Source organism: Danio aesculapii, chromosome 9 (assembly GCF_903798145.1).
Source record: "Danio aesculapii chromosome 9, fDanAes4.1, whole genome shotgun sequence".
NCBI classification, from domain to species: Eukaryota; Metazoa; Chordata; class Actinopteri; order Cypriniformes; family Danionidae; genus Danio; species Danio aesculapii.
The window spans coordinates 47,776,211-47,792,131 of record NC_079443.1 but is presented as its reverse complement, the minus strand read 5'-3'; the positions used below and the strand labels follow the sequence as shown (position 1 = coordinate 47,792,131).

General features: G+C 34.2%; 1 protein-coding gene across 1 annotated transcript in view; it reads right to left on the bottom strand.

Moving 5' to 3' along the window:
* Positions 1-15,921, bottom strand: part of slc4a3 (solute carrier family 4 member 3) — a 203,330-nt gene that overhangs the window by 43,230 nt on the left and 144,179 nt on the right. Inside the window, exons 9-11 of the mRNA XM_056465898.1 lie at positions 15,159-15,294; positions 6,048-6,213; positions 135-237 (exon numbers count right to left, since the gene is read on the bottom strand). Of these exons, the coding sequence (XP_056321873.1) occupies positions 135-237; positions 6,048-6,213; positions 15,159-15,294 (405 nt within the window). The remainder of the gene's footprint in view (positions 1-134; positions 238-6,047; positions 6,214-15,158; positions 15,295-15,921) is intronic.

The window sequence follows — 15,921 nt, the reverse complement described above, 5'->3', positions numbered from 1 at the left end:
ACCACACAAACCAGGAACTTGAGACAGAAATCAAACACAACAGAAAGCATTCGTCTTGGGTTAGCTGAGCTCTGGCGTAATGACTCAACATCTTCACAGGACCTGAAAACAACAAACTCTGGAACGAAGCTTACCCACTAAGACCACAGTTGCCTCGGCATCCTTGGGAATCTTTGCCAGGAGTTTCAAAGATCTGGCAGCGGCATGTCCCTCAGCTGGGACGGGGTGGAGGCTTTTCTTTTGTGGACAGAAGAAAATAGTTAGTGCCATTCAAACGTCACACACATCAGCCTGGAGCTGTGACAGGCAAGCGTTGGCAGATCGCACATGCACAGCTACCCTCGCTGCGATTGTTTATTGTTCCATACGGCTCTTTCGTTCATGTATTCAGGCCGCATGTGCGTTTGGTGAATTTTAATGAACCATTGTGCCTGTTTTGCATCACCGAGAGCAAATCTAAACCTGCGGATCCAGGTGACAAAGTGGAAAAGCGAATGGTAAATCACTTTGAATCAATTTAACACAATGCGTCTTGGCTTTTTATATGGGCTGTTTCCAATGTGCCAACATTTTTAGCCACGGGGAACATTCATAGTTTCACAGCTAATGTATCAAGAGTTTAACTGGAAGCACCTGTAAGCTCGCTATTACGCTTAATCCTGCACATGTGGCAGAGCAGCGTACATGATCCAAGCGTTAGTGATGCTGCTAACCAGGCCCAGATCCTCAGATCTGCAGATGCATTTTCACTGCAAAAATGATTGCCGTTTTTAGTACAGATAGCTAAAAAGTCTTAAATCTAAATGTATTTGCTTGAGCACAATGGTGCAAGATGTTAAGCAATCCTTTCCTGAGAGAAAAAAAGATTTTATTCTGGAAAAACCAGGGGCAACTGAAACACACTCAATTCCTTAAATAAAGTTAGATCTTGTCTCATAAGAGCTAAATCTTGGACCATTTCATTAAATTTGGCCTAAAGTCTTAAACCATTTGACTTTAACTGAGTAAAATATGTATTTAAATAACAAAAATCTACGGTTTCTACTAGGATAGTTGACAAGTCTTCTACAAAAACAAAAATACACAAAAATATACAAAAGAAATATTATATATATATATATATATATATATATATATATATATATATATATATATATATATATATATATATATATATATATATATATATATATATCAAAATCTCTTTTTTCACATTGTCATTATGGACTATTGTGTGTAGAAATTTGAGAAAAATTAATTTATTTAATTAATTTTGGAATAAGGCTGTAACAAAAAATGTGGAAAAAGTGTAGCGCTATGAACCCTTTCCAGATGCACTATATATATATATATATATATATATATATATATATATATATATATATATATATATATATATATATATGTATATTTTTTCATTCATTCATTTTCTTTTCGGCTTAGTCCCTTTATTAATCTGGGGTCGACACAGCGGAATGAACCAGCAACTTATCCAGCACATGTTTTACACAGCAGATGCCCTTCCAGCTGCAACCCATCACTGGGAAACACCCACACACACTCATTCATACACATACATTATAGATAATTTTAGCTTACCCAATTCACCTGAACCGCATGTGTTTTGATTTGTGTGGAAACCGGAGCACCCGGAGGAAACCCATGCGAACATGGGGAGAACATGCAAACTCCACACAGAAATGCCAACTGACCCAGCCGAGGCTCGAACCAGCGATATTCTTGCTGCGACTACCTACTGCGCCACCCCCTGTATATATATATATATATTGCAATAGTGAATTGAGTTAGGCTTTTATTTCCGATAACATTAATATAGGTAAATATTCAAAACCTGTTTGACTTTCTTTCTTCTATTGAACACAAAAGTAAACAGTCTGAAGAATGTCGGAAACTTGTCACCACTGACTTACACAGTAGGAAAAACAAATGCTATGGAAGACAGAACAAAAAAACTCTAAATAATAAAAGGAAAATAATTTAAAAAAATCATTTTTGTGTGAACTTACCCTTTAAAAATTATTAGGGCCAATAATCAAGGTAAAAAAATAATTAAAATGTAATTATCTGTACTGCCTTTTTGACTAATCTTTCATTTCTCTCATCAAAGTTATGATTATGTGTGTGCTTTGGTTAAGTTGGTTCAGTTGGTCTAACCGGATGACAAGCATCCAAAACTCATCAAAACTCATCAAAATGATCACAATACTGTAGACAAGATTTAGGATGCAACTACACTAGTTTGAAACACAAAACGGTTTACATTATAATCTGGTATATTAAAATGTAATATATATATATATATATATATATATATATATATATATATATATATATATATATATATATATATATATATATATATATATATATATATATATATATATATATATATATATATATATATATATATTATAAATTTGATTCTTTATACATTGTAATATACTAGATTGTAATACATATACCAAACCCAAGATTACCCATGGTGTGACTTTAGTTGCATTAAATCTTGTGACTTGATCCAGATAAACCTGACTAATAACAATGTCATTAGTTCATCTCTTTCATACTAATATGATTTAAAGGCATACTTCACCCAAAAGTTAAATTTCTGACCCTCCACTTCCAAACATACTTGAGTTGCTTTCTTCTGTTGAACAGAAATAAAGGGAAACTGGTAGCCACTGGCTTTCATAGTATTTTTTTTTTATTACTATGGATGATAATGGCTACCAGTATCAAAATTTTTTATGCTCAAAAAAAGGAAACTCAAAAAGGGTTAGAACCACACGAGGAAGAGTAAAAACATGAATTTTGGGGTGAATTATCCCTTCAAGAGTGAGTGTGTAATAAAGCAGAGTGAACAAAATCACAGCACCAAATGAATGGCTTGCAATCTGAGAGTTTGTTTGCAAAACCTTTATGACATGCATATCAAGCCTATAGCCAGGGGGCGTGTTGGTGGTTCGACCCACCCCTACTGACAAAAATCTATTTCCTGTCCCTTACATGAGCTCCCTTGTCCCGTTTTTGACTGCTATGCCATCATGAATTGTAAAAATAACTGTTCGAAAGGTTTTATATAGACCAAGTGGAATCTTCTTCCAAGTGGCACTCGTGCTGTTCCCATCATGGTGTATATTTCGACTTGAGAACTCTTGACTTGAGTATATCTAAAAATGTTTTATTCAGTAATAACTTAATCTATTGTGATGAATGCAAATGATCATTTTTCAGGAGTTCAACATGCAGAGGCGCATGAAAACTTGCAATCTATCTAAGATGTGATGAATAAGGGAAGTCATGTTTCATATTGACTGTAAAAACGCTGGGTTCCACATAATTCATTCATGTTGTCTCAACACAAACCGATTATGTCAACTTAACAAATTTAAGTGGATTGAACATAAAACAGTTGTGCCAAAAAATCTAAAAAATTTTGATGTTTCAACTTATTTTAAATAAGTAGTTAGAACAAGAAGCAACATCATTTTTTGAGTGCATTACTTTGTGAACTTTTTGTGTATACTTAAACTTGGACCATAATTCTGAAACTAAAGTTAAAGTCATTCATAAATATTCAAAAGTCCTTTTCTTAGAAGAGAGGCTGGAAAAACTGTGAAGCACTTACCTATATACTCATATATTCTTAATATACTAATATACTCATAAGGCGTTAATATTCCGTTAGAATAAGGTCACCAAAGGACAATGTCATTTTGACGTCCAATTGCAATGTGAAATAACATTGATATTTTGTTGATTTTATATGTTAGAAAGTGACCAAAATTCAACATTGAGCCAACATCTTAAACCAACGTCATACTGATGTCAAATGCTGTCATTTATTCATTAGGCACACTCTCAGAAATAAAGGTACAAGAGCTGTCACTGGGGTGGTACCTTTTCAAAAGGTACACATTTGTACTTAAAGGGTACATATTGGTAACTCAAAAGTATATATTAGTACCTAAAAATTTTAAGGGGAACCCTTTTGTACTTTTTAGGTACTAATATGTACCCTTGAGGTATTAATATGGACCTTTTAGGTACAAATTTGTACCTTTTGAGTGACAGCTCGTGTACCTTTATTTCTGAGAGCGTAAAACGACTGAAATCCAACATCTGATAGACGTCATATTAGTAACATCCACATAATGTCAAGCGCTAACATCATTAGACGTTGATATTTTGTTGTTTTTAGGTTGCGTTGAAAGTTAACCAAAATACAACATCTGCCCAACGTTGTACATTGACGTCAGCCTAACATTGTGTTCTGACGTCAACCCGATTTTCATTTCCAAACAAAATGCAACGCCCCATGACGTTAGGGTACAACGTCAATCTGACGTCATGTTGACGCATTTGGCCTGCTGTTTTATCTTTTGTATTATTCAAAAGGCCTAATTCTGACTTCTGAGGATAGTTGAATGCACTGGGAAGTTTTTTTGCCAAATAAATAACAATAGGCTACAGTTTAAACAAGTTATACAAACTAACTAATTTCCTTTTTTAATGATAAATTGATTGTCTAATACATGTATACTGTATTACTGTACACAAGCATTTTCATAACTTATATTTATTTAAAATGTTTCATTCTAAACACTTATTTTATAACATTATTTATAAAAATCTTAAAAGTCTCTAGAAGTGCTTTGAAATATGCATTTTTATTAAATATTTGGCGTTATCTCAACCGAAACACGAAGAGAGGGTGGGACACATTGTAGCTTCTCCCCCCAAAAAACAGCGTTTTGTTTTATCACCACTCTGCAGTGACAGTGGTTGAGCTCAAGTGCATCATTGGTTGTTGCTAGATCAGATATGTCTGCTGCCGGAAGTTAGCAAGAATTATTTATATTATATATTAAATTTGCCATTTATTGTTTTATTAACGTCTACCCCAACCCCAACCCTAAACCCAATCATCACAGTAATGTAAAAACAGTTGTTGTATCAAATATTATTTAGGTTATTTATTAAATTACCCAATAAATTGTATTTTATTAACGCCCACCCCCACCCCAACCCTAAACCCAACCGTCACAGTACTGTAAAATTATTAATTATTGTAATACAGTGGTACTTCATCTAGACTTTACCATACATCAAATAAAAAGCAAATGAGAAGTGTCTCGAAAGGGGTGGGGCATGTAAGATACTAGAGAGCATTTCATTGGTTATAATTTGATGAGAAACTATACAGTAATATGGGTTGATGTGAATAAAACCGCTGATCCATTTAGTAACAAACTACAAGCTTTACATGTTGATATCAGTTTTATATCTTCTAAATTTAAATTCTGTCACTGTTTTGGAGCACACTAGCTTATAGATATCCTAAAAACAAACAATAATAATACTAACATCTAAAAAAGTTTATTTTAATTTCATGGGACCTTTAATATAAACCATACAGTTTAAATACATATTTGGAAATTAATACTTTTGAATTAAAACAGTAAAGCAAGCAAATCTGAAATGTAGGAAATAGTGCATAAAAAGTAGCGCTTACAATTTCACTAAAATGTACCATTTAAACTATCACTATTTAACAAAAATAGTGGTAAAGCAAGTCCACTTTTCGAGAAAAATATCCACCTCTTACGCTTAGATGGCTATAGGCCTGCATATACATACTGTTCATAACATAACATTAATATTAACCCATGTTCTGATTGTGATTATGTAAGATGACTGCAATTGCACCAGGGTTCGATAGAATCAAGTGAGTGTGAAACCACGAACAATTGCACTTGGACTTGGACAACAGTGTGAAAACCCCCTAAGCTACTTTTTCACCCCTCTGTAAACTGTTTCCAACCAACAAAACATGTATATCACATCACTTGGTGTTCAGGCTTTCAGAGCAATGCATCTTGAATGGACCAAATGATGCCTCGTGGTGACCCCCAAGTGACTATCATCGGCCCATTCAACTTTTCCGGATTTTCTAGAAGCCTGGGTGAAACTATGACCATGCACACAACGAGAAGCAAGCAACTCACAAACAATGCTACAAACACCTCTTTGTCATGTTCTGCAGCTTTACTGTCGTGCATCTCCTCGTGGTCCTGGGACACCAGAGGTAGGCTGGTGTCGTGAACGTGATTGTGGTTGTGACGGAAGCTGCCCAGACTGGTGACGGAGTGGTTCCGGTGGAAAAGGCCTTCTTTCTCATCATTGGGGTGACTGGATTAAAAAATAAATAAATAAAACAGAAAATTAGAATGTAAAATTGTGAAATGAAATGCGTTAACACTCTAATAAATAATATTCTGATCAGAAACACTTGTTGTTAAGGTCTTTGCACAGTAAAGTATGACATTTTTGTATACGTTTTTTTGTAAACAAACCTTGCACACTGAGTCCGATATAATTAATATATTTAGAAAAAATGCTAAACATTTCAGAGTCAGTTCAAGCAATGATACTTAATTCTCCTCTTTCGTCTCCAAAGCAGAAAAAAAAGAGGAATAGGCTACATATAGTGTTCGTCCAATACTGCATGCATACTGCAAAGTTAATTTCAGGAAATCAGGGGAATTTCAATACATTGCTTGTGATACTACACACTTTCATGTACGTAAACAAATCCAGAACAGAGACTGGCAGTACCACGGACATCATAATAGATGGCGGATGTGTTGACGTGTTGAAACAATGGTCAGAAAGTGGACTATGCTTTCTATTATTAGATTAGATTAGATTCAACTTTATTGTCATTACACATGTACAAGTACAAGGCAACGAAATGCAGTTTCGGTCTAACCAGCAGTGCAATAGCAGCGAGTGCAGGATACAGGTATAAGTTATAAAGTGCAGTTATAGAAAAACGATGGTAATATTTACAGATGGATGTACTATGAACATTATATTCAGGTTGTATTAGCTATGAACAGATTTACAATAAATGAATATATGTACAGGATGCTATTAATAGCAGAAGTGTACAGATAGTGTGCAGATAGATAAACATAATTACAAATGTCCATGTGCTGTGGGTATGTCCAGTTCAAATACATGAATCAGTGCAATGAATATGTGCAAACTTTAAATGTGCAAATGTTAAATAGTGCAGTGATTGTGAGGAGTATAAGATAGAGGAGTGTGGGGTGTATTGGGGGGGGGGGACTGCAAAAGAGTCAGTGAGGGTCAGAGTTCAAAAGGGAGACAGCTCTGGGGAAAAAGCTGTTCCTCAGTCTGCTAGTTTTGTCCAGGGGAGCCTGAAGCGCCTGCCGGAAGGCAGGAGAGAAAACAGTCTGTGAGCAGGGTGAGAGGTGTCCTTAAGAATACTGCGTGCTCGGCGTGCTTATAATGTCTATGGCCAGTACATTAAATGTATGGACACACACACACGCACCAAACAGCAGCAGGGCAGAAGTGCGGCAGTCACTGAATCCAGCATATAAGGGGTTCTCAACTGTCCGCCACATTCTGTCTTTATTTTATGCATTGTGTTTGTCATAAAGTTATCTGTAGCTCAAATGAAGGCATTTTTTATTTAGCTTTTTGCTTTTAGAGGTGGCTGTCAAAGAGGATGCTCCTCTCAAAGAGCTTTTTCAGATGCAAAAAGTGGAAAAAATTCAACCTGGTTTGAACAATTTTATGACGGACAAAAATTTCGAAGGGGGCGTCACGATGGCTCAGTGGGTAGCACAATTGCCTCACAGCAGGATGGTTGCTGGTTCGAGCTCCGGCTGGGTCAATTGACATTTCTGTGTAGAGTTTGCATGTTTTCCCTGTGTTGGCGTGGGTTTCCTCTGGGTGCTTAATTTTCCCCTACAAGTCCAAGGACATGCGCTATAGGTGAATTGAATAAGCTAAATTGGCCGTAGTGTATGAGTGTGAATGCAAGAGTGTATAGTAGGGCTGTTTGATTATGGGAACAATCATAATCACGATTATTTTGGTCCTAATTACAATCACGATTATTTAAAACGGTTACAGTTGAAGTCAAAATTATTACCCCTCCTATGAATTATTATTATTATTTTTTTTTTATAAATATTTCCAAAATTATGTTTAACAGAGCAAGGAATTTTTCACAGTATTTCCTGTAATATTTTTTCTTCTGGGGGCTTATTTGTTTTATTTTGGCTAGAATAAAAGCATTTTAAATCATTTGAAACCTATTTTAAGGTCAATATTACTAGCCCCCTTAAGCAATATATTTTTGTGATATGATTGTCTGCAGAAGAAACTTTTGTTATAAAATCACTTGCCTAATTACCCTAACTAAGCCTTTGAATCACACTTTAAACTGAATGCTTGTATTTTAAAAATATATAGTAAATTATTATGTGCTGTCATCAAATCAAAGATAAAAGAAATCAGTTATTAGAAATGAGTTATATGATGTATAAATGTTGAAAAATGGGTTGAAAAATCTTCTTTCCATTAAACAGAAATTGGGGGAAAAGGGTTGCTAATAATTCAGGAGGGCTAATAATTTATAAGACAATTTATAAGATAAGATATATTACGTGACCTTGCATTGTTTTCATGTCACTTATTGCGTTTGTTTGGTTGTGAGACGCAGTTTGGACAAAGTAGTCGTCAATTCTTCCTATTTTAAAGTCATGCAGTGTGATCTCTCCTGTCACCGATCCATCCTACAGTATAAACACAGAACGCTAACCCAAATAGTCATGCAGTGTGATAACATCCGTGACACGACTACTTTGAAAATCATGCAGTCTGAACTCGGCATTATCGAACGTCTTTAAATAGTTCATATTTGCTTTTATTTTCTATTGCATAAGTTATATTTCTTCAAATTTAGATTCTTATTGTTATTATTATTGTTATTATTTTTGAGGTCACAAGTGGTTGTATAAGAATTTCACTGCATATACTTTGCATGACTCTGTTTGAGACAAATAAAATTTGAATTTGATCAGAATTTTTGCCTACATACATCAGCTAGTCATAATATTATGACAAGATGCCTGCATCAAATGTAGTTCAACTAAATGGATTTTATATAAACAGAGAGCTTATAAAATGCAATTAAATTAAAATTACTTTAAATAATAATAATAATAATAATAATAATAATAATGAAAATTAAAATGATTATTATTCTTGAGACAGATGTAGTCAAAATTATTATAGGCTTCCTGTGATTAAAAAAATTATTAATATGAAATAACATACTTATTCTGACCTGTACATATTAAATATACAAAATAATAAGTAACTTTTAGCATATTTTAAAATATTTAAATTATCCGAGTGGTTTTCAGGTTAGTGGCATGGTCTAAAGATTAAAATTAAACATTAATTTGTATGTGTACTGTGAATCTTCCCAGCAGACATCAGACGTCACACAGACGAAAAAATGACATTAAACTAACTTTGAATTTTGGTTGAAGTGCTCAGTATGAGTACACCCCATTTTGAAGATGAATATTTGTATCCATTTCTCAGTGAATATAGGCCATGTATTTTGGTGCATTTGAACAACACAGATATATTAAACAGATATATTTATTAAAATAATATTTTAGTCACCAAACTTATTTAGAAACTGACAGATAATACAATTAAATTCAAGCAAAATATTGGTGAAAAAATTGCAAACTACACAATTTCAACAACATTAAAAAATGTTTTGCTTCTCTTGATCTTTCCTCTTTTTTAAATTAGTATTTAATATTTTTCTAGAACACATAAATTTGTGTGTACTAGTTTTGGGCCGTTCTCATAACTTTAGATTAGCTCCAGATTTGGCTTCAGTACTGACTAGTCTAATGTTTATGCACAAATATAATATTGTAAAGCTTCCTTTAGAAAATCTTAATTTAAATGAGAGATTTGTGAGGGGTGTACTTATAAATGCAGAGCACTGTATTTGGAAATCAGGTTGATATCAGAACCCAATTACAGTTTGAGGTCAGACTCTAATGTCAAGATAAAACATAAACATAAAATCAAGCAAAGATCAACAGCTAATGATGTTAAACTTTGACATTGTATGGACGTCACATCATGACATTGAAGTGACATTGAATTTTAGCTAGGTAATTACACAACATAAAACCAACCAAAGATAAACAACTACTGATGTTAGAATTTGATGTTGTGTAAATGTCATTTTAGTTAGTTAATAGCACAGCCTAAAACTAACCAAATATCAACGCCAGCTGATGTCAGTAGATGTCAGCAATTTGATGTTCAGTTTTGGTCACCTGGTGTCGCAACCAAAATAGAATTAAAGATCAGCGTCATATGACGATGTGTGCCTGCTGGGTATTTTGTCATTTAATGATTCTTGTTCAAAATGTGCCTCATAAAAAGTATTTACTATGCATACAACTGTAACACTGAATGGCATTTTAGTGAGTTTCTTCTGTAAATCAGAATAAAAATGTCTGATAGTCATGTTGTGACTAATGTTTGATAGTAGATTTGCATAAGACAGTAAATCTTTACTACAAAAAAAATCCTGTTTTAATCCAAAAAAATTATCAAAACAGAGAAAAGTTTATGCAATTTATATAAACAAAACAAAACTGAATATTCTCTAAAAACAAATCTTAAACATTGGTTTTCTTTTGTCTTTCTTCAAGATATTTTTGGATGAAATATGAAAATGTCGAATTAGGGTGCTTTCACATCTGTGGTTCGGTTCATTTGGTCAGGCCAAGGGCAACAAATGATACAATGTAGCATTTCTCTGCCGTTTTTGGGTCTATTACACACAACACTGATTGCTTTAGTCCGAACCAGTTGAAAAGAACCAATTTGCAGTCATGTGACAAAATCCAAATCATTCATTGGCCAGATGTTATTAAACGTATTTCCTAACCTTCTTTTTGATTAGTCAGAATTAACATGCGGGAAAATGCCAATGGAACTCCTGCAAGTAAACAAACCGGCAAACAACTTTTTACTACGGAGGGACGGCTGCGCTGGCTGATTGTATCCCTGGCCATAGTATACCATATTTTTTGTATACATCACTTTAGATAAACTATCCATTTTAAGAATGAAGTGCGGATGCAGCAGGAAAACAATGCTTTAATGCATTGCAAACGGCGAATGCGCATCGCACGTCACCAGAATGAGCCTGGGTTGGAATTAATTTAGCTAAGTGCGATATGGTCATCTTCCGCAAATATTACCAACGATCCGTCAGGTAATGTTTTCCCTCTCTCTCCCTCTATTTAAAATTGCTGCTAAAATACCCTATAACATGGGACAGCGCATCAGCCTACGGCAGCTGGATTAGTCCAAAAGGTGCCATACTTTTTGCGGTTGGGTCTGTTCTAGTTCAGATCATGTTCTCACCACAAACAAACCGCACCAGGGTTCGTTTGAAAGCGTACCGAGACTACCTCTTTAAGGAAGAAAAGAAGACCACCTCTTCAAGGAGGTCTCGGTATGCTTTTTTTGTCCGCTTTTGGTGCGCACTCGAGTGCGATTGCTACATTTACATTTACCCAAACGAACCGCACCAAGAGGGAAAACAAACTCTAGTGCGATTCAACTGAGCTAAATAAGGCAGGTGTGAAAACACCCTAAGAAAACAAATACAAATCAAGCATTGATTATTTATTATTTTGGATTATTCTCACTATTAATTACTCTCATACATTTATGGTACACATTTTTTGTTGCCAGATTGCTGTCATTCACATTTATTAAAACAGATATTCTTAAAAAAAACTTTTGTTTTCAACTGATGAATGCAAGTCATTTGACAAGAGGGTGCATATATAACAGTGTTTTCATTTTCCTTTTGAGTGAGCTATGGTTTTAATAGTGAACATGTTATGACTTCTTCAATCTGTCAAGCTATTGAAGTCCATTTGTTCTCCTCTGTGTAACAAATATCCCTGCTCTTGTGTTTATTTAGCTCCACGGGTAACAGCAATTTCCTTGCTTATCAATGTCCAAAAAAGCCATTTTCCATCTTCGCTTGCAATATTTGCAAAGCAAACACAAAACCCAACATGTCAGGATATCAGTATCCAAACGGCAAAACCAAACCGCATTCCCTGTTCACTCGAGCCACACGCTGCCAAAGCAATCAGTAAAAAATGCTAAAGACAACAGAAAAGCAACATGTGGCTCGATAACATCAGGGGAATATTTCAACAGAATACAAACTCAATGACAGTCCAGTGACTTAATAAATGACTTTATTGTTTTTCACAAAAGACTAATTTTGGTTTGCTCTTGATGTGTCTTAGTTATAATTGTGGAAAAATGACTATAAAGAACTTCTGCCCAGTTTTGTTAAACATGTCACCGCAACCGTATCCAGCAATTGACTCTCAGTAAGAATTATTTCAGATCTCATTAAAACTGGACACTTAAAAGATCACAAACAAGGTGTGATTTTTAAACTGTATAAAAAACATTCCTAATAACTTGAGTAACTAATAACGTAACTTACTGAGCACCTTGCTGTTTCTTTTTCCACAATATAATCACATTTATTGTAGACTAAATAGACTTTTCTAATGGAAAGCTCCATCTGAGATTATTTTTAATGCTGTGCTGAGATTTAACTTAAATTTTGGCTTCATTAAGTGTTTTTTTTTCAGCTTGGCACAATGAATCCCTCTAGCTGGCCACAAACACACATGGCTGAGATTTAAACTTGTGTGGCACACAGTGAAAAAGAAATGTCATAACGTATTGTTGACATGTGTGGGTAACATATTCAAGCGTTTGTTAGTTTAAGCCTGAGAATCGTTGAATTGAAGAATCACTGATCAGTCACACAAACACATTCATTCTGAATCAAATAAATACAGTGGCTCCAAAGTTTATTGTGTGACATGATCCTTCAGAAATGATTCATTATGTGTAGTTTTTTAGAACAAGATTTCTTAATATTAAACAGGTCGCTCAGTGCTTTTGTCGAAACCATGACAAGGTTTTTCAGGATTTTTTAGTGAGTAGAAAACAAAAAATAACAACATTTAATTGGTATAGAAATGTTTTGCAAAGTCTTTTTGAATAATTTTATTCATTTTCTTAGTCCCTTTATTAATCTGGGGTTGCCACAGCGCAATGAACCGCCAACGTATCCAGCATATGTTTTACGCAGCGGATGCCCTTCCAGCTGCAACCAATCATTGGGAAACATTCATACACACTCATTCACACTATACTTACCCAATTCACCTATACCGCATGTCTTTTGACTGTGAGAGAAACCAGAGCACCCCGAGGAAACCCATACCAACAAAGGGAAAACGCGCAAACTCCACACAGATATGCCAACTGACCCAGCTGAGGCTCGAACCAGTGACCTTGTTGCTGTGAGGCGATCAGGCTACCCACTGCGCCACTGTGATGCCACTTTTGAATAAGTTATAAATATATACTATAAATTTACATAATATATAATTATAAAAATATATATAAAAAAATGTAAAGGGGGTTAATAATTCAGACTTCAACTCTATATATACAGTTGAAGTCCGAATTTTTAGCCCCCCTTTGAATTCTGAAGTTTAACAGAGCAAGGAAATTTTCACAGTATGTCTGATAATATTTTTTCTTCTGGAGAAAGTCTTATTTGTTTTATTTCGGCTAGAATAAAAGCAGTTTTTGATTTCTTAAAAACCATATTAAGGTCAAAATTATTAGCCCCTTTAAGCTATATTTTTTCGATAGTCTACAGAACAAATCATCATTATACAATAACTTGCCTAATTACCCTAACCTGCCTAGTTAACCTAATTAACCGAGTTAAGCCTTAAACGTCACTTTAAGCTGTATAGAAGTGTCTTGAAAAATATCTAGTCAAATATTATTTACTGTCATCATGGCAAGGATAAAATAAATCAGTTATTAGAAATGAGTTATTAAAACTATTATGTTTAAATTCTTCTCTCCGTTAAACAGAAATTGGGGAAAAAAATAAACAGGGGGGCTAATAATTCTGACTTCAACTGTATATACATATATGAGTGTGTAATATAATCTTTAAACATCTAAAACAGTATGTACTGTCATAACAAAAAGTAAAGAAATTATTTATTATTAAAACTCTTGTGCTTACAATATTCTGAACAAATCAAATTGAAAACAAAAAGAAAACTAACTGAAAAAGGAGGGCTAATAATTTTGTTAAAAACTATATGCAAGTTTTCATGCATTTCAGAGACACTAAAAAACACTGGCACATCAGTTAATCAAAAGTTTTTCTTTTGTTTGTTGTTGTTTTTTTTAATCCAGAAACTGACTATTGTATAGTGGCCCAAACCCTTTGGAGTCAGTGTATTTGGTCATTATAATATAAAGGGTGTTAAAAGGCTATTTTTCAAACCATTAATGAAGACCACATTTCTTTAGTGAAAGCCATGTGATATGAATCCAGTTAGCACTCAGGTAGAGAAGCATGTTCTGACCTTATAGTGTGATCCTTTGGCCAAGCAGAGCTTTACAAAGAAAACACACTCAATTTCACAAACATTCGAGAACTGAGGCCTGTCTGAGTCATAATTAAAGGGAAAGTTCACAGAAAATTTAAGTCTGCTGTTACGTTATTCACACTCAGGCCAGATACAGTAAGATGTAAGTTTCTTTTTTTGTTTGGTAAAACATTAAAGAAGATGACTACAGGCGCTTACAGAGTTATAAAGAAAAAAAAGACATACAAAGGCTAAACAAAATTGATATATTGATGAGTGTTAGTCTAGAAAAACCTGAATGCATTGTTTGTTTTTGAGATCAATTGGAAGCAGCAATGAAAACATACATTTGGACTAGTTTAATGACTCTTTTCACTGCTTGGAAGCATAAATCCCTTCTATTGCATGAAAAAGAACAGTTTGGACATTCTGTTCAGTATCTCCTTTTATATTTTACAAAAGAAAGAATGTATTTACACTTGAAATGACAAGTGGGTGAGTAAAAAATCCTGAAACATTTACATTTTGGAGAACTATTCACCAACATCTGCAGCCTGCGCAAATGCAACAACAGCAACAACAACAACATTAAACCTCCAGTGAGCATTGTCCTGCCTCACAAAGTCTATCCGTTATGTAATCACAGCACTTCATGTAGCAGGAAACCGATAGAGGCAGCTGTGAGAAATGACATTGGCCCACTGTGGAGAAGATCGATTGGAGCTTTGTTTGGAGTATTGATGCGTGACCTCCACTAACCTGTGTTTGAGCAGAAGCGCTCGCAGCACATTGGCTCGGTCTTCAGCTCTGATCTGGTCCGAGATTATCATGGTTTCCACCATCAAGTGAGCGATGCCAGGCAGTGTGGTTTGATCCAGATCTAGCATTATGGCACCTGAGTAACACAACACAGGGTTGGACGTGTTGGCACATATACAGTTGAAGTCAGAATTATTAGCCCTCCTGAATTATTAGCCTCCATTTATATATTTTTTTCCAAGTTCAGTTTAAAGAAGCGAAGTTTTTTCAACACATTTCTAAACATAATAGTTTTAATAACTTTTTACTGATAACTAATTAAATAACTAATAACTGATTTATTTTATTGGTGCCATGATAAGAGTACAAAATATTTTAGAACATACTAGTATTAAGCTTAAAGTGCAATTTAAATGCTCAACTAGGATAATTTAGTTAACTAGACATGTTAGGGTAATTAGGGTAAATCACTGTATAATGATGGTTTGTTCTGTAGATAATTATATATATATATATATATATATATATATATATATATATATATATATATATATATATATATATATATATATATATATATATATATATAGTTGACGTCATAATTATTAGCCCCCCTGAACTATTAGCCCAGCTGTTTTTCCCCTAATTTCTGTTTTAAGGAGAGAAGATTTTTTCAACACATTTCCAAACATAATAGTTTTAATAACTCATTTCTAATAACTGATTTATTTTATCTTTGCCATGATGACAGTAAATAATATTT